At 46.6% G+C, this 18,325-nt stretch overlaps 1 protein-coding gene across 2 annotated transcripts in view; it reads right to left on the bottom strand.

Moving 5' to 3' along the window:
• Nucleotides 1-17,578, bottom strand: part of Prdm6 (PR/SET domain 6) — a 105,136-nt gene extending 87,558 nt beyond the window's left edge. For both annotated transcript variants that reach the window (XM_076555251.1, XM_006987488.4), the window contains exons 1-3: nt 17,438-17,578; nt 16,287-16,929; nt 7,460-7,767 (exon numbers count right to left, since the gene is read on the bottom strand). In XM_076555251.1, coding sequence (XP_076411366.1) covers nt 7,460-7,767; nt 16,287-16,914 — 936 coding nt within the window. In that variant the 5' untranslated portion in view covers nt 16,915-16,929; nt 17,438-17,578. The remainder of the gene's footprint in view (nt 1-7,459; nt 7,768-16,286; nt 16,930-17,437) is intronic.
• Nucleotides 17,579-18,325: the final 747 nt, after the last annotated feature.

The following is an 18,325-nucleotide window of genomic DNA, read 5'->3' as shown; positions in this document are numbered from 1 at the left end:
GAAGCTTCCTAGCAAGTCTGCCTGACCTTGAGAGCAGGAAGAGCAGGGCGGGGGGCACAGTGACCTACTTTAGTGATCAGCAGCTATAGATATCAGACAATGTGCTTGCTGTCAATGATCATTGCTAAAATCTGTCTATACCACACTGGAACAATCAATGTTGTAAATGATTGCAATAATCAAGGAAATCGCCTAATTTATAAATCCTTGCATAGGGCATTTTAATGGATTCCTCCATTTTAATGCTGATGTCTTCAGAGCTCAATGAATTGTTGTCTGGGCTGTCAGGACACAAAATGATAAAAACATTCCGTCTGGTAGGGAAACCACATCTCATGGATATTCAGACCCTCAAGCCGTGATCACTCATTAGTGACTTCCACAAAAGTTCCAGGCTCCGGAGGAGCCTCACCAGGAGCAAATGAGCAGGGCGTGTTCATGTCGGCGCATTTATGAAATCCATTACAGTTTTGGAATCTGAATGAATGACCTTGTAACGAATGGAACTGTAACACAGTGGGAACCTCTGATAGCCCATATCACGACAGTTTCTCTCTCCTTTCTGCCTAAGGCTGGGTCAGTTTGGTTTTGTTTTTTTTTTTAACCACCAAGTCTCAGAGTCTGGAGGCTCCACCCCACGCTAATCTCCCAAATAGTGAATCCCGCCAGTGAGGATGCTCCTGGTTGTGCTAACGTCAATGTCTGCCGCCCCAATCCTCACTCGCCCACTAACAGGTGGATCTCCCGCGTCCACCTGGAAAGCCAGGCTGCACACTCAGCACCCTTCTCCCCTAAGACCTCCGCACATAGATTACTCGTCTTGGTTAATCCTTGGCCAATTGATTCCGGCCAATAGTGTACTGTCAGTGCCTTACTTACTGCTCAGTCTCACTAACCTGACATTTATGGTGCACTGATTGGCCTCTGTCAGTGGTGCTGCTTGTAAATTCACTTTGAAAAGCTTTGTGTTAACAGCCTTCAGCCTGGCTCCGAGAAGAGTACGAACAGGCAGCCGACAAGCTTGACCTCCTGCCCTTATTACAGTGAGTAAATCAGGGTTTGAGCCATTAGGCTGGAGCCTGGGGCCTGCACAAAGAGGACTGACATGACAAAAGGTCAACCTCTGTCACACATGTGTAACAATTTGGATAATGGAATTCTGTAACTTATCTGAGCGAGGTGGTAAACGCTCACCAGGAAAAGGATACGGGGGACCTGGCTTCTCCGGCTTTATTGCTAAGTACTTACACCAGAGTCTGTGTTTCTTGTGTAAATACACAGGGAATGTCTGAATGCATGAAATCTTGGAGCATATATGGTTCTGAAACAGAAAGAAAGCAAAAGAGAGGCAGGCTCCTATTTTATATACAACTGCCTTCGGAACATCTGCACGGCACCAACGTCTCACAGGCATTGCTGGAGAAAAGAGGACCTCCCTACTGCGAGAATAATTCCCCAGCTAAATAAGGTGCAGGATTTCCCACTGGATCGAAAGTGTCTAACCCACAAAACCACACCACCACTGTCTGTGACTCTAAGGTGAAACATTGCTTCTCCACAAACAATTAAAATTGCTGTAATTTGCACAGGGGAATGAGCTGGCATCCCTGTCAGTTTCTGAGGAGAATGTTTCCATCAGATCACCTGCTGGCATGCTGTGTGATGGGGAAGACAGATTCCATCTTCAGAGCAACCTCTAAGATTCCCATTTTACTTTCTACATTCTGCTACTAAGGCAAAGAAATAAAAAATAATATGTGACAGAAGAAGATAATGCCGTTTAGGGGCAAGAAATACCTGTGAATTTTTTCTTCCCATGGACAAAATGCTGTCAGTAAAAAAGCCAATTTCCAAATAGTAAATAAAATGAAAAAAATAGTCCTGCATGCACAGAATACATCAGCTTTATAAGGTACTTACTCCTAACACATACACCATGTCAAATGCATGTTTAGATGAAACCTCGCCAATGCGAGGATTTCCAAATAGGTTTTTAAAGTTTTGTTTTTTAAGCTCAGTCTTTTAGGGATTTGGAAAATCAAGGAGAATCTGAGGCCTCAACCTAAAGGGCTGTGACTTTAAAGAGACTCTGTCAGGGCCAACATGAAGTATTACATCTTTGATTTCTTAACACAATGCTGGAAACCATTCCAAGAGGCAGCAGATGGTTTTACAGTTTACGTAAAACTACAAAACTCTCTCACTCTATCAAATGGGCACCACTATAAAAGACATCTTCAAATCAAATGAGGCAAAACCAGGGAGGTATGCCAGCTGTTAGGATGCATGATTGGAAACACAACAAGGACATAGCAGTAGTTTATTTTTAAGGAAGAAATTAGTTGAATTTTGTGAACTTGACTTACTTACAACTAAATTGATAGGTGGAGTGGTATACTAAATGATAAATTGCTGAAAATACGATTTTCACTTCATTGTAACGTGACAGCCACAAAATTTATAGAACCTGTCTTCCCATGGTGTCTTGTGAATCGGGCCAATATGAGACAGTGTGTAACACAAAATATGGCATTTACAGGTACAATAGTATCACTGAACAATTTTAAGTGATTTTTAACTTAATATAAAAGTATTGATTCAAAATTATTTTTCACACCTAAATATATATGTATGTATGTGTGTATATGTATATATCTGATAGAGTCATTTATAAAAAACATACACAGCACGTTAAAAAAATAAAAACAATCCATTTCCTTCTGGTACCAATTACCTATGATGGTTTTGAAATATAAACATTTAGCAGCATGAAATATATGTTTAATATTGGTTTTCACTAATATTTTTTGACTTAAGCTAAATGGTAATGATTAAAAATTAGACCGTTTACTTTAAGCAGAACTCTTATTGTGTCTAAAATATTATGGCACAAAATCAAACCACAAAAAAGCCCAGGTTACGCTATCTTTTTTGAGTTTTCTGAAAAAACAGCTAATCCTTCACTAGCATGAAGTGAAAATGAAAGCGTCAGACTTACTCAAGCAAAGGGGGAGGCGGGTTGTTTAAAATTAAATTCCCCTCTAGCACCTTGACTGTAATCCTAATGAACCACTACATTATCTCAATTAGCGGGGGGTAGGGTGGGGGGGGAATTAAGTTGAAAATGGGTACAATTTATTTTGTCATTGTTGCTAAGATTTCTTGTCAAAACAGACCTTGAGTTGAAAGGTATAATTCTAGCTTATCTTAGATTGTAACTTTATTTTAAACTTCTGTATTTTATTCCAGCAGAATCTTAAGTATACACTGTGTGCATTCCTCAGGTCTAGTCATATTAAATTCTGATGTTAGGCAGAAAGAGGAAACCATATACAACTAGATTAATTTCTCTCAAGGGAAAAGAGAACACATTAATAACCAAGATAATGTTTTCATAAATGTTGGAATCAAATGTGCCTTTTCACTTCTTCATCAGAAAACACATTAGGATAAAGTTATCTCACTTCCATCTCTGAGCCCTCACTGCTGAGAAAGAGTCTGTTTTCACTGAATGGTCAGAAAGATTTCTGCCCAGAACATCTAAATAGAACTAAAGCCTGTGTCCAGGTCTTGTGAGAATCAATGTATGTAACTGAAGGGCTGCTTAGTGTTCGCTGTAATGTTTTTGTTTTAAAGGATCTAAAGTTGTTATTTTTCAAAACATATTAAAATTATAATCCTAAAAGAAACTGGCCAACTGGAAAAAAAAAGAGTAATTTGGGGTTTTTATTTTTTTTTATTGCTAATCTCTTTAAACTGGAAAAAAAAGTTAATAACCTTAGATCATTAGCGGAGGGAAGTGGGGGTGGGGGAGAACTGAAGAAAAGAAAATCTCTCCTCATAAATACCTAAAGACTCAAATCATGCTGAAGTGTGCAATGGTGCTTAATGTCTTTAAGTTGCTGCATTTTGAATCATTGGAAATATACATAATGAAAATGGTTAACCTAGAAAGTGACAGCATGCTTACAAATTCTCCATGGTAATGCACATCATACATCTGAAAGTTCTTCTATGAATGAAGCTTTTTATGAATCATCAAAAGGAGCAACTAAGTGTGAATCTATTTGTTTGCATCATAAACCTCCATGTGCACCATAAAGTATGGAAGCAGAACCAACCATACGATGAACTGTAAACTGAAACAAAAACCCACCATTCACTTGGAAACAGTAACAGGGAAATCAGCAACCCATTTATTGTACTGAAACGAAGACAAGCAAGCCTGGTAAGAGCTAGCAGGACCTAAGAATTGAACTCTGAATACCAAAACATTCCTTCAACAAATGACTCAAAAAAATACTGAGAAGAATAATGATTACAGCTGACTTTTAAAACGAAAGAACCATGATTCATGTCAAAATCTGACTTAGGTCACCCAGATATCCAAGAAGATGTCTAAAATAATATTTAAGGGAATAACTATTTTGTGAGTCATTAAAATGTTATTGCAAAGCCTTTCCTGTGAAGATCTATAGTGCAGCCCAATCACGAACTCTATCTGATATAAACAATGATTAAACTTTTTCGGGATAGATTGCAAATTTAGAGTCTAAAATTTAAAGGGCAATTTAATATTTCCTATTATTGAAAGTGATTTGATTCAAATAATTGTGTCTCATAAATCATGATGCTTAAATTTTTAAATCATAATTTATTCATTTTTTTACTATTTTGTTTTGTTAAGACAGGGTCTCAAATAGCCTAGGCTGTCCTCAAAACTCCTATGTAGCTGAGGCTGACCTTGAATGCCTGAACCTTCTCCATCTCCCACAAAATGCCTAGTTTTACGCAGTGCTGGGGATCAAACCAAGGCTATGATACATGCTGGATAAGCACTCTGATAACCGACCTACATTCCCAGCCACTCATACTTCATATCTTAAAAGTAATCGTACTAATAAAAGTCTATACCCTATTTTAAAAAGTGTTCTGTCACCACAAATAGTCACTGCCACTAAATTACCCCAGTCAGAAACATTTTTTACCATCTCTCAGGAGACGTTTTACATGGTTGAAATTTCAATATCCCTCCAGTCCCCCAAATGTATGTCATTCTAATTATTGTTAGAGAGGGATGATAAAAAATAGATTAATTATGTTCTGAACTAGGAGTAGGAGCCTATAGATCATTCAAGCACAAACCTAGTAGGTCGGTTAATGCCAAGCACTAATATATCTTCCTAATATATCCAACTCACATACCCCAAACAAAAGGTGAAACTCACTTTAAATCTATGGAAGTGTCAAAAAAAAATCAGTCATAATTACGACAGAGTTTTTCCTTCATCATGTAATAATCAAAAGTGTAACAAAAAAGTTCCGTAGTTTTTCATGTTATTATGTATTGTTGAAGCCTGTATGTGTAGTGGCTTCTTGCCAACATCGCAATCATTCAAAGCCTTCTAGGAAAAAAAAAAAATGAACTATGGGATTCTTTTTTCCATATTTATGGCTTTGTCCTCTAAAGTCTAAAAATAGACAAGCCTCAGAGGGCGGGATCAGATCGCTTTCACATTTTCAGATAGAATAAATCTGTACACACACAACTACTTTGTGGGTTTCCCTGGGAAGCTTCGGTGGACCTTTAACAATGGGATATTAGAGGCCTTAATAACGCCACTGAAGCATGAAGAGTGCGTGGATTCCTGGACGGACTTTCTAAACTTGAAACCACACTGGAGGTTACAACTGAATTATCGAGAAACAAAAAGAACAACAACAAAAACCAACTAGGAAGAACCAGATGCTTTCATTCCCTCTGCCCGTCAGAGCGGCTAAGCACTGGCTCTAACTTTTGCTTCCATAAGGTTTCCTGCCAAGCCACTTCCGCCTGCCTCTTTTAGACGTTGAATTTCTGAATTTTTACTGTTGTTTTTGTGTCTTTTGTTTTGTTTTGCTTTTTAAGGAAAGTCTCATTCGGTGACATAAATATGCCCACCCTTCCCCCCTTGCTCAGGGATTCCATCCGGAGAGACAGACATGTTCAACTGCTTTCCAGCAACTGTTTAGGAGTGAGTGATAAGGGAACTGGAAGCTCCCTGGATAACTATAGCGCAGGCGGCTCATGGACGGCCCTGTCCTCACCTTGGGCTGCTGGGCTGCAAGCTCCTGTGGTCATTCTCCATCAAGGGAGACTTTGCAAACACAGGCCTCAGCCCCCTGACCCCAGTAGTCACGTGAGGGTTCTGGACAGTAACTCTGTTTGCCACAGCCCTATCTCCAGGGCCCAATATGAAGCTGGCCAAAGGGAGCTCAGTAAATATGTAAGTGGATTATTAAATGTTGTAAGTTTTATGTAGTGAATTGGAACAGCTCCCCACAAAAAATGATCACATTGGCAAGCCATTGAGCCATATGTAACCAGGAAGCACGCCGTTGCTGAAATAGCTCTATACTGGAGCTCTAGAGTCCACATGAACAATAAGGCCCTGACAATTAAGAATCTTACCTTTCTGGTGGCTCCTCCTCCATCAGTTCACCTGGCTGCAGATTTACAGCCTTTACGGTTATGGCCTCTAGTATCTAGTATTTCATAACTAGTTTTCCATGGGGTGAGAAAGCTAAGACCAGTCAAAGGATGATCTAATTATAATCCTCTTTCAGGAGTGGACCTCAATAATCGAGCAGGAAGCTCTGATAAGAATTCTTCAGATATGGTATTTCTAAATAATAGCTGGGATCAACTTATACCAAAACGTGCTTTTCTCATGTTTTAATGATCTCCTTTGTTGAAAGTTGTATAATTTTACTTTTCCAGAAGAGAAACTTTTTTAAGTTTTGATTTATAATATAATTCATGAAGGGGTTTGAGTACTTTCAAAGCTCTAGAACGTATTTTTGGTCTCTCATATTCAACATTTACCAAAAAAAAAAAAAAAAAAAAAAAGTTTTAGATGACCTAGAACTGGCCCCAAACTTGCTGTGTAGGCTAGGGTGACCTTGAACTTCTGACTTTCTTACCTGCACCTCCCCAGTGCTGGGATTACAGGTGTTCACCATCTTTCCAGTACAGTGACACAGAGGACCAAGCCCAGGGGTGTCTTAGGAGGCAGGCAAGCACTTTACCTTATCACCACAAACTTGTTTTCATCTGAGAAAATCACCCTGACTGCCCCCCTCGGCTTCTGTTGCTCCAGGCACAGAGACCTGTGAGAAGAGCGGGGAACCTAGCATTAAGGTCCCCTGGCTACAATTGTAACTCTTCCTGCACCTAGGCTGTTTTCCTCTTATCTTCAAGATGGGGATGGGGGAGGGGTGCTAATCCTTCTCAGGCGAGTTAAGGTGGCTCTGACTTCTGCAGCCCCCAGGCCCTGTGGCAAGCCACGCTCTACCAACGTCCCCACTGCAAGAACTTCAGAAGCCAGCCCTCCACAGGACAGGGGAACTTAGTCCCCCGATACATCCGCGGGCTTCCGCCAAGGCTGCGTGGCAAGGCGTTCAGCTTAGGTCAGCTTACCTCCCAGAGGTGCTGCGTGTTCCTCACCGCGCCGGTCTGCACTTTCTCCGGTGGCAGGAGCACGCCCTGGAAGGGCCCAATCCAAGTGCCCTGCTGGATCCTTTGCGCCGCACAGATGCCGTACGCCAGGCCGGGCACGGTGCTCGTGCACAGGCACACCTCCCGCGGCAGGTCCCGCAACCACTCGGGCAGCTCCGGCGGGGGTGCCGCGGCCGCAGCGCTGCTGGTGCCCACAAGCCGGCGCAGCGAGTGCAGTGGCCCGTGCATGGGACACTCCCCGTTGCGGTTGTCCGCGCACATGTCGCAACCTGTGGGAGACACCGGAGAAGGAGGGAAAGGAGCGTGTTAACCTGATCTTTTGTCTAGGGGTGGGAGGACGACCCTCGGGTAAACTCCCTAAACTGCAGCAGGTAAACCACCTGTTGAGGAGGGGGACACCAGAAGGGCTTCTAAGACCATAGGAGGTCGGAAGCGAACTCGCACCACACCCTGGGAATTTGCAACACTCAACTTTGTCGGCTGGGTTCAACGCAAGGCTTCAGGGTTGGGTTTGGATGGGTATGCTTTCCAGGTTCCTAACGCTCGCGCCTTTTGCTTCCGGCCCAGGTTGCCTGCATTTCAGCTTCTCTCTCTAACCCTCACCGGCTCAGGCTCGTGCGCCTTCTCCCTACCCCAGCGTTTCAGGGTGTGGTTATCCTTGCATCCTCAAGAAGTCTGTCTCTTGTCCAACCGGTTATCTCAGATAGTCGCCTGAGTGTTTGGTTCAGCTCTTGGGCTATCAAAGCGGGAGTGACAGGTACAAACGTTGGACTCCGCAGCTTCCTAGTCTACCGCCTGAGCACAAGCACCAATCCCCGTTACGGTCCCAGTCTCTGTCCAGCGCCCACTCCAGGGACTCCAGCCATCAAGGATAAGTAGGAACTGGGGCATGAGTGTGGGTATCAGTAGCGATTGTACGCGCAAGCTATCCCCAGAGGCCAAACCAAATAGGAAGCTTAAGAATCAGGGTAAAGGGTCTTTAATGATCGGGATAATGACTCAATGAGCAGGCTGGAAGACTGGGCCCTAGTTAAATGTGATTGTCTCATTAAGTGAAGCTGTTGCCGAAGCTGCTCCTAACTTGGCCCAGGGCAGACAGCTCGCAAGGGGATTCCTACCCTCCAGGCGTGCCTCTCCAGAGCACCCAGTGTCGTTTGATTCCAACTGGGCGGAAAGGGCCAGGCAGACACAAGAAGCTAGGCTTTCAGCAATCCTGCTGTCGGAATCGCAGAGCCTAAGGGTTATTAATGGGCCTGGCGGAGCCGCTGTGTCTGCTCCCTGGTGCGGCTAGCTTGCTCAGAGGACCCCCGCCTGGGCAATTCTGCCTCCTGAGTCCAGCCTCCCTGGGGGACCCTCAGAGTCCTCTTGCAGCTGAGCCCTGTGGCACTGCCCGAAGCACTTGGTACTCCTGTACTGGTGGAGATGGTAAGAGCCAGGCATCAGGGTACCTAAATTGCCCTCGGGGCTTGTTGGCATCTGCCCCTTGCCTTCATGGCAGCTAGCCCTTGTAGATCACTCCAAATGTGCCAGATCTGTGCTGAAACTGCACAACCACCCCCAGATACTTGTGACAAAGCAAATCAGTGAAGAATTTTCCACAAGGAACATTCAATCACAACCCAGAATGGAGCCAGAACACTTGGCATGCCAACTGCTTGATAACAGTGGTTGGATATGTGAGCATCCTATCCCACCGGAGGTGGTTCCAGTCAGCTGTGTCCTCTCCTCAATAAGCGGCCACTCTGCTCCAGCTAAGATTCCTCAAGGAGTGAGGAGACCTGCTGGCTGCAACTTCTCAGCAGCTGTCCTCAAGCCTTCTATAAGAAGCAACATCTTGTTTCTGCAGGTATGCCTTCCTTAACACAAAGACACTCACTCCCTGCCAGCAGCACAGGCTAATGTGAGGACTCTTCAAGACTCCACTTTTGACCCAACGGCCCAGATGAGAGCACACTGCCACTCACTCACAAGTCAGCCATTCAGAAACACGTGTATTTCACTCAGACTCTCCAACTTTCACTTGTGAACAACAAACAACAAAATCAAGATATTGTAGAAACAAAAATGACAAAAAAATGTCATCCCTGAATGTCTTCTGTGTGTCCTGCCTTTGCCTTGCAGCAAGCTGCCACTCTAGTATCTAAGTACCACGATTCCCATTTTGTAGACAAAGCAAGACATTTCAGGGGCACAGAAATAGGACCAAGGAAGGGCCAAGAAACTAGAAAGAGACAGTAAAAAGATTCACATCTCAGTCAGCCTGACCCTGAAGCCTTCAAAGGCAGAGATTCTGAAAGACTAATGAAAGCCAGGAGAATTTTATATACCAACTCATGACTCAATCAATAGAATTGAAAGAGTTTACTGATGTAACCATTTGGGGGCCACGAAAAGAACTCTGGCATGATTGAGTTATAGAGTTACAGGGATAGGTCTCTCTCTCTCTCTCTCTCTCTCTCTCTCTCTCTCTCTCTCTCTCTCTCTCTCCACACACTCTTGAGCTTGAAGAAGCTAAAGTATAATAACAATAGGGAAATACATAGCCACTGTCCATAATTTTTAATGTGTCTGACTTGGCAGACGTGTTAAAATGACTTTTCACCACCTAAGCAAAAAAAAATAGCTTTTAAAAAAATGACAATAAAAAAGGCAATGTGCCCATGAAAATAAATATAAATCACCCCCAGGAAATGCTTAACTGATAATTCCTTTCTGGTTCATTCAATTAAGAGTGAGAAGCCAAAAAAAAAAAAAAAAAAAAAAAAAAAAAAAAAAAAAAAAAAAAAATTCACTACTCACAGCTTAATAGCCTATGCCAAAAATTCTATCAACTTCCCCCTTGTCTACCTGGAGCATCATGTCATCTATGTGAATAAACAGATTAGAAGCAATTAACTCCAGCCACTACCCCACAGACAAGAAGCACACTTCAATAGTATTTGGAATGAATGGCAGATAACTCATGTCTCAATCCCACTTCAACTTGTTAGGTTTCATTTTTCTCTACAGCATACTTTAAAAGTAGCATTTTTTTGTAGAGTATTGGAAAACTGGGACACCCCCCCCCCCAATTCTAGAAGACTATATCCTAAATTCACTGAAAAGCAGCCAAGTCAAGTCCATGATAATTAGTTCACTTAATATGAGTCTTAATAAAAATGTAAAAATATTCCTCCCAGAAAAGTTGACCAATTGCCATCAAAATAAAGTTATGTACAGTCTCCAACATTTTTACCACACAAAATCTCTCTTGGACTGAAAATATTTATATCTAACCTGTCTCAGAGTCCCAGAGGAGCCTGGGGAAGTTTTGAACAAGTAACTTTTTTCTCAGGATTGACAAATAGTCACAAGTTGGCACGCATAGTATTTTCTAGCCAGTGAGCCACAAACACACACATAAAAAGGTTTGAAGGAAAAGCCAGCTAGATCTTCAAACCTCTCCCCACACCGCATTCCAGGCCTTTAAAAACCAGGGATTTTTGTACAAGTTTACAATTATTATTCACAAGAGTAGAGAATTATAGCAATCTAGGTCTCCCTTAGAGCCCATTTGCCTAGGCTAGGGTCCATGAGCAAGGGAAGAGGGAGGCTGTGGGTTACAGGCTTGCCCACCTACTGACCTCAGAAGGCCAAAGCAGGCCTTTTGAGTGGAGAGAGATCCTTCACTCTTGTTTTTCACATCTTTCTTATGGTGAGAATGCTCTCAGTTTTTGTTGTTGTTTTCAAGTGCATGCACTATTTTTACCACTTTAAATGAACCTGCTAGCAAAACAGGCAATGGATCTATTTTCTAACATTTCACTTCTAATTCTAGGAACGGTGAAATATAAAGCACTTCAGGGTTGTTGTTGTTTTTTTTTTTTTTTTTTTTTTTTTTTTTTGCTGTCTGCTGAAGATCTGAGAAACAAGTATGGGTGCCGGTAGGGCTCTACCCACAAAGCTTGGCCCAGGAGTACCTCCACACTAGGCTTTCACTGTGCAAAGTCCCTCCTGCACTCACAGCCTTCTGTTGAGCAAACCACAGAGTAACTTGGAAGCCTGCTGAGCAGGTCTCGCTCAGGCTGTAAATCCTTCTTGGCGGCAGCAGACAGGGTCGCAGTCCTCAGTCCAGTAGGCCAAGCCCTGAGGGGCCGGGATGCATTGATCGGTCCCGGGAGTGCCACCTTCTGGCAACCCAGAGTCCAAAGCTCCCAGGGGAGAGTAAAGTGAACTGAGGGTCCTAGGGCAGCCCGGCATGCGGGCCACTCTGAGTTGCTCCCCAGGGCTCCATCACGCCCTGCTTTCCGGTGTGCCGAGACTGGGTGTCTTTGCCTCCAAAGGATTCGGTTTAAAAGCCTTACCCAGCTTCTAGCTACGAAGGGCTCCCAGGGGTGGCGACTGCCAATATATTCGGAAGACCCAGCCGTAATGGACACCCATTGCAATGGACTCCTTAAAATAGAGAATCGCCTAGCCTCAGTCATCCTCACCCACCCCAAAGCAAGTCTAGGCGGACCAGAAACCAAGCAGCCACCAGGAAGAAAAGTCCATTGTGGCAGCCCAGCTCACAGGGATGCTCTGGGGATTCTGGCCGCCGGCAACACGCAGAAACCCGGGGCTTTCTCAGCCTAGACTGCCGCCTTGGCCCAGGGACCAATGAAAGAGACAAAGAGGGAGGGAAAGAGGGAGGGAGGGAGAAAACGTGGATTTTATTTGTCTCCTGGTGACTGTATTAATAAATTAAATGAGAGCGCCAGGGTGTGAGGGTGAGAGAATATTGCACAGAGATAAACCTGGCCGCCCTCTGCCCCTGCGAGGCCGCCATATACAAGGCGGAGATGATGAATAGGAGCTGCGAGAGGAGATCGAAGAGGGTCTGGGCTGGCTCCACTCTCTCCTACAAAACTATAGGGCAATTAATTGTGGCTTGTCCCCTCATCCTTCATCTCCTGGTGGCACATATCGATGGAGATTACTGCTGATGGACCATTTTATCACCTTAAATAAACAGTCGCCACCTCTTCTAACCTCAATCTAATATATGGCTCTATGTTCAGTTTCAGGGCTCTGGATAAAGAATGATGTAAAATAGCTAAATCATGTGTGTTACGAGGTGGGGCTGGGCCTGCACATAACACGTGAGAAAAAGAAAAATAGAACAATATAAAAAGCCGGCACACCAACACTGAAGTCCTCCCCCCCTGGGGACCAGGTCTGAAATCTATAATAAATTGCTTGCTGGTCGTTAACAACCAGATTCGCTGGACGGGAGTGGAGCAGAGGGTGTGTCTCCTTGGCACTAAGATCCCGCTGGCAGGTTCTCAAGAAGTACCCCCCAACAAAGAAATGAGGAGAGATTAGGATAAAGTCAGAACCCACGACACTCCCCAGTTTCACACACACTACACACACACACACACACACACACACACACACACACACACACACACACACACACACACACCGTACAGCCTCCTGCAGCCCCCCACACACCAATCCTTCCCAATTCTCAGTCCCTTCATTGTGGCACTGCCACCAATGAAGCCTGCAACCCTGCTTCCACGGCCATGGTCCCCCCAAAACGGTTCCCTGCACGGGCAGTGCTTTTCTAAATTCGAAGGGTCAGAGAGCAGCACCCCAACACTGAGAAGGTGTAGGGTGACCCAAGTCTATGCCTAGACATCAGAACAGGTTCATTTCCAGCCTCCTTCTCAGTAGGAAGCCAACTGTCTTCACAAAAAAAAAGATTATGAAAAGTTAACTCTGCTGAGATGACTAGGACTCTGTGCACATACTCCGGGCATGCCCAGTAACGACCTCTCACTATCCTCCAGGAGTACTGACGGGGGTCTCAGGAAACACATCAGCTACCCAGAATTTGAGAAGAGGCCACAGGGATGCAGCCCCAGGGATCAGGCAGCCCAGCAACAAGAAAGGGCTGTGTGTGTATTGCAAGACACAGCCCTTGACTTTTAAGGGAGGGAGTGGCAGCGGCTGAGCCTTGAGAGCTTTGGTGGAAAGTGTACCTCAATCACTTGCGGGCAGTTCAATGATAGGAACCTACTGAAGGAGCTCACTTGGGCTAATTTGTGTTCCGTGTGTTTGAAAATCTGACAGGAAAGAGCTACAAGTTTATTCGCTGTGGCATCTGCCATACATGCCAACAGGGTCTCAAGGTGTGGCTGAACAGTGGTGGTGTGCGTTACTAATCACAGGCAAAAGGAAGGTAAGAAATGAAGAGATTTTTTTTTTTTTGGCCTAGTAAGAAAAAAACGAGAACTGACTTGACACTCTTTTAACACAAAGTCACAAAATGATGCTATGCTAAATGATCACGAAATTTTTAGAGAGAAATGGCAGAAGAAAAAAGAAAGAAAGCTAAGGAAATCTACACCTGAGGAATTAAAATGACTTCCTTCACTCCCCCACCCCCACCCCGCCTCTTCTTCTCACCCCTCCCTGCACGGAACACAAATGAGAGGAAGCTTTTGTTTTCAGCCTTTCAGGGACCAAAATACCAACACCCCAAGCCCCTGGCAAGTTTTAAGTCTTTGCATTTCGGGTTTGTTGGAAACGCCTAGTTAGATTAAACCCATTCACTGCTCATCTTTAAAACACACCACACAGCGTGTGGCTTTAAGAGTCCCAAGTTTACTTGCCCCCGACCAGGGGCCGTTTTCTCGTTACCCAGAGCTACGGTTCCCTTTCTGTTTTTCTCCCAACCGTCCCTTTAATTAGCAAGCAAAGTGAAGTGTACCAGTCTAACTTGCTTCTGTCTTGTCTCCTACACTTTGAACACTGAATCAATTCCATTTGACTCAAAAGAGGATACCAGACGATGAACAAAATGGGAATAAATAAAACCACAAATCATTCTCTCTTACACAAGGTGGGGGAAGCTATCTAGATAACAAACTGGTTTATACACATATGTCAATTAGTAATCAGTCCTGATCCTTTCTCTGATTGGTGGGTGTTTTCTCTAGTGAAAACATGTTAGATCTCACTGCTGCGTTGTAAAAATCATACATAGCACAACACAAAGCCAGGGTTAGTATCTTTTCCAACCCAGATTTCATATAGAGAAGTAACTGCAAGCTTGATAAGGTCTTCCCAATCTACAATGATTATATTTCGCTTAGCAGTAAGAACTACTGCCAAGTTTTCTATTTCACACTTAAAAAGTACTGGTTGTAAGACAACATCTGGAAGAAATTCACGAGGAAACACACATCTTTGAACACGATTAGGACAAAGCAATTTTATAAAATGTTCTGAAACCCAAAAATACACGAGTCTTTTTAAATGCAGCACCAAAAAAAAAAAAAAATGGAATTGCATCTCCTGTCTTAAAACACTATTTTACCATGAGACGCTAGAAAGGAAATGGTAAACAGTATTGCTTCTTTGGTTAGCAATTGCTGTCTCCATCGCAATAACTATTTCAAGAAGAGTGATAAGCCCCAGTTATGAGGCTAATAATACCCATTGTTTTGTTTGTTTGTTTGTTGTTTATCAAAAACAACAGCCTAGGAAACTTTAAATTACTATTCTAATTATATTATTTTGTTTTGGTAAGAAGTCAAGAAGTTTATAGTGTGATAGGCATTCTGCAGGGGGCAACTTATTAAAATAGAATAGAAGCAAATAGTCAATATCTACTTTTCTTATACAGAAGCCAAATGAAGAATGGATTGAAGAAAACCGATGGATATATGCTGCTCTCAATGTGACTCTCACTCAGTTGCTTTACGGTTCGGTCGGAAGTTTTCGGAAAGTTAACACATATGTCAAAACCCTAGGTGAAGTTAATCTATCATAACTTTTGAAATTACCAAGGAGTGCAGATGCACATCAAAACACATTCTTGATCCTTCATCGAGGATTTTGTTTCAAAACACCAGAATACAACTGTGCTCAGGACAAGCGTTTGGAATTGTGACTACAGAAAGCTTGGGAAGTTCTGATATGTAGCCAGTCACTCCACCGCTTACTTGAAAAAAGAGGTAATTTTTTTTTAATGAAATTGCCATCAATATTAACTTAAATTTTTTTTTCTGTTTAAACAAATAAAGCAAGATGGATTGCAAACATTTGCAGGATCAAGGATTGCTGGAGAAGGCGGGATCCGCAAAGAACGACACTGTCCTGACATCGGAAATTTTCTTCTCATTTAGTGAGCCCCCCCCCTTCTTTAGCTTCTAAATAAATAGTAGCTTACTTTTAATACCTACCTGCAGGAAAAAAAACTGACCCACTGCTACAAAAAACAGAAAAGTAAAAGAAAAAGAAAAGAAAACTCTTCGACATTCACGGGGCCCAAAAATGAACTGCCACCGTTAACTCCGAAGATTGGAATAAAGACCGAGAAGCAAACCCTGGTGTCCATGCTTCCTCGGAAACCGGGAGAGTCCCTCCCTCGTCCCGATCAGGGCAGGCTGGGTCCACCCTTGCAATCCCGGCCGCCAGCGGCCAGTACCCGCCTGTCCCGGAACACTGGGCGGCAGGAGGGCGGAGGGCCACAGGGGTGGTAAAGTCTTGTGGCTGTGAAGCAGGGTCCGAAGAGAGCGGAGGGGCAGAAGCCCGAGGTGACACCCGGGCACCCGTTCCTTCTCAGATGCCAGAAAAGTTTTGCTACAGTGATCTGGGTGGCGGGGGACAGCGCCTTGGACCAAGATCCCCCCCCCACACACACACACACCCTTCACCCGTGTCATTCTCCTGGGACCCCACCCGCCTCCTCCACCCTTGCCTGCTGTCGCCCTCGCCGGGGCAGAGCGGGCGAGCTTGGGCTGCGGCTACGTACGGTTGTTGGGGTCGCTGGTGTGCTGGTTGAGCGGGATGATTTCCATGCGCTGCTGGCCGTACAGGTAATAGTCCAGCTCCTCGGCGCTGCAGCGGAAACGCGGGACGCCCCGGCTGTCCCCCGCGCCGCCGCCACCGCCGCCGCCACCGCACTTAGCGGGCCCAGGGCCCGTGGAGGCGCCCAGGCACAGGTCCTTGGGGGGCAGCGGCTCCGCGGCCACCGCAGCAGCAGCTAGGGGCGCGAACACCGGCATCTGCGCCACCGGCAAGGCCGAGAGACCCGCCAGCGCGGCGGCGGCAGCGGCGGCGGCGGCGGCGGCTGCACAGGAGGAGGCAGAAGAGGCGGAGGTGGAGGAGGGAGCCGGGGTGGACGAGACGGACGAGAGCGAGGCGGGCCGCGGCCGCAGGCCGTCCGGAGGAGGCTCGGCGCGCTCGGGAGGCGGCGGAGGCGGAGGCGGCGGCGGCGGCGGCGGCTGCAGGGGTTGGGGCGCGCCGAGGGGAAGCGCGGTCCCGCTGCCTTTGAGCGGGCCGCCGCCGCCTCCGTGCGGGAAGAGTTGCTGCCAGTGCTGCAGGTAGGCTGGGTCCACTTTGAGGAAGGCCGAGCCACCGGGGTCCCCCGGCTTCAGCATGTCCGACGCCTCGAGCTGGGGAGGGGGAGCAGAGGAGAGCAGGGAGGAGCGCGGCGTGAGCGAGAGAGACCCTGGCCTGGACTAGAGGGGTGTGCGGGAGGACCGCGGGGACCTGGGTGGAGCACGAGAGTCCCACACGGCTCCGGCAGCACCGCCCGCGGCCGCGGCCCCAGCTTCCCAACTCCGCCCGGGCGCAAAGTTTACTCGCAAGCCGCGGTGCGGCGCAGAGGTGGCTGCGGGCACCGGGCGCTGCCTCGCAGCCTGCGAACCCGGCTCCTACCCTGATAAACTGGGACCCCCCAAGACCTGGCGCTTTTCCGGCACAACTCCAAGGCAGGACGTCGCCCCCGCCCTCAGCCAGCGCCTTGGAGCCAACCCCAGGCGAAGTGGCGCAGCGCTGGAGCCGCGCTGGCCCCAGGCGCCGGGAGGCGGGACAGTCTCGCCCCCCGCCCCCTGCCCCAGACCTCCAACCTTTCGGTGCGAGGGGCCCACGACTCGTCACCCTAATCCAGCCCCGCCGTACCTGGGAACCGAGAGCAGCGGCCAGTGCTAGCGTGCCTGCGTTCCGGAGGCCGTGTCGATGCACGAGCGGAGAGTGGGAGCCCCGGGCGAGCTACATGACCCCAAGGCGGAGGAGGTGGAGGGTCTTAGAGACCCCGCCGCCTGGAACCCTCCCGGGATGCCAGCAAAAGACGCCGAGGCCCGCCGAGGCCCGCGGAGGGCGCAAGAGCAGCTCCGCTGAGAGCGCGGGAGCGCTGGAGGACTCGGGACCGAGCCGCCTCGGGCAGCTGCGCTCGGTCGCTTCGGCGCTTCGGCTCTGCTCTGGCAGTCCCCTGGCTGGACACGTGGGTTTTACGACAGCACCAAATACAAGTGTGTGCGTTCGTGTGTGCGTGTGCGTGTGCGTGTGTGTGTGTGTGTCTATGTGTGTGTGTGTACCCGCGCGCGTGTATGGAGAGACAGAAGGAAAGAAGGGAGTGGGGGAGAGGGAGGGAGGGAGGGAGGAGAGAGAGAAAGGAAAGGAAGAGGAGAGCAGAGAAGAGGGGTGAGGAAAGAAGAGGAGCGAAGAGGAGAGGAGGGAGAGGAAAGGAGAGGAGAGGAGGGAGAGGAGGGGAGAGGAGGGAGAGGAAAGGAGAGGAGGGAGAGGGAAGGAGAGGCAGGAGAGGAGGGGAGAGGGAAGGGCAGGAGGAAGAGGAGAAGGCGAGATCAGGCCAAGGGAATGGAGGGGAGCGGAGCGGGAAGAAGGAAGTTCAAACTGGGCTGGACCCGCGGACACCCCGGTGCGTCTCCGCCTCTCCAGCACCGACGCCCGCTCTGACACACACACACACACACACACACACACACACACACACACACACACACACACACACACACACACACTTTTTAAAATTTATTTTTTTGACGTGAG

This window comes from Peromyscus maniculatus, chromosome 19 (assembly GCF_049852395.1).
Source record: "Peromyscus maniculatus bairdii isolate BWxNUB_F1_BW_parent chromosome 19, HU_Pman_BW_mat_3.1, whole genome shotgun sequence".
Taxonomy (NCBI): domain Eukaryota; kingdom Metazoa; phylum Chordata; class Mammalia; order Rodentia; family Cricetidae; genus Peromyscus; species Peromyscus maniculatus.
This window is presented reverse-complemented; position numbering and strand designations above follow the sequence as displayed.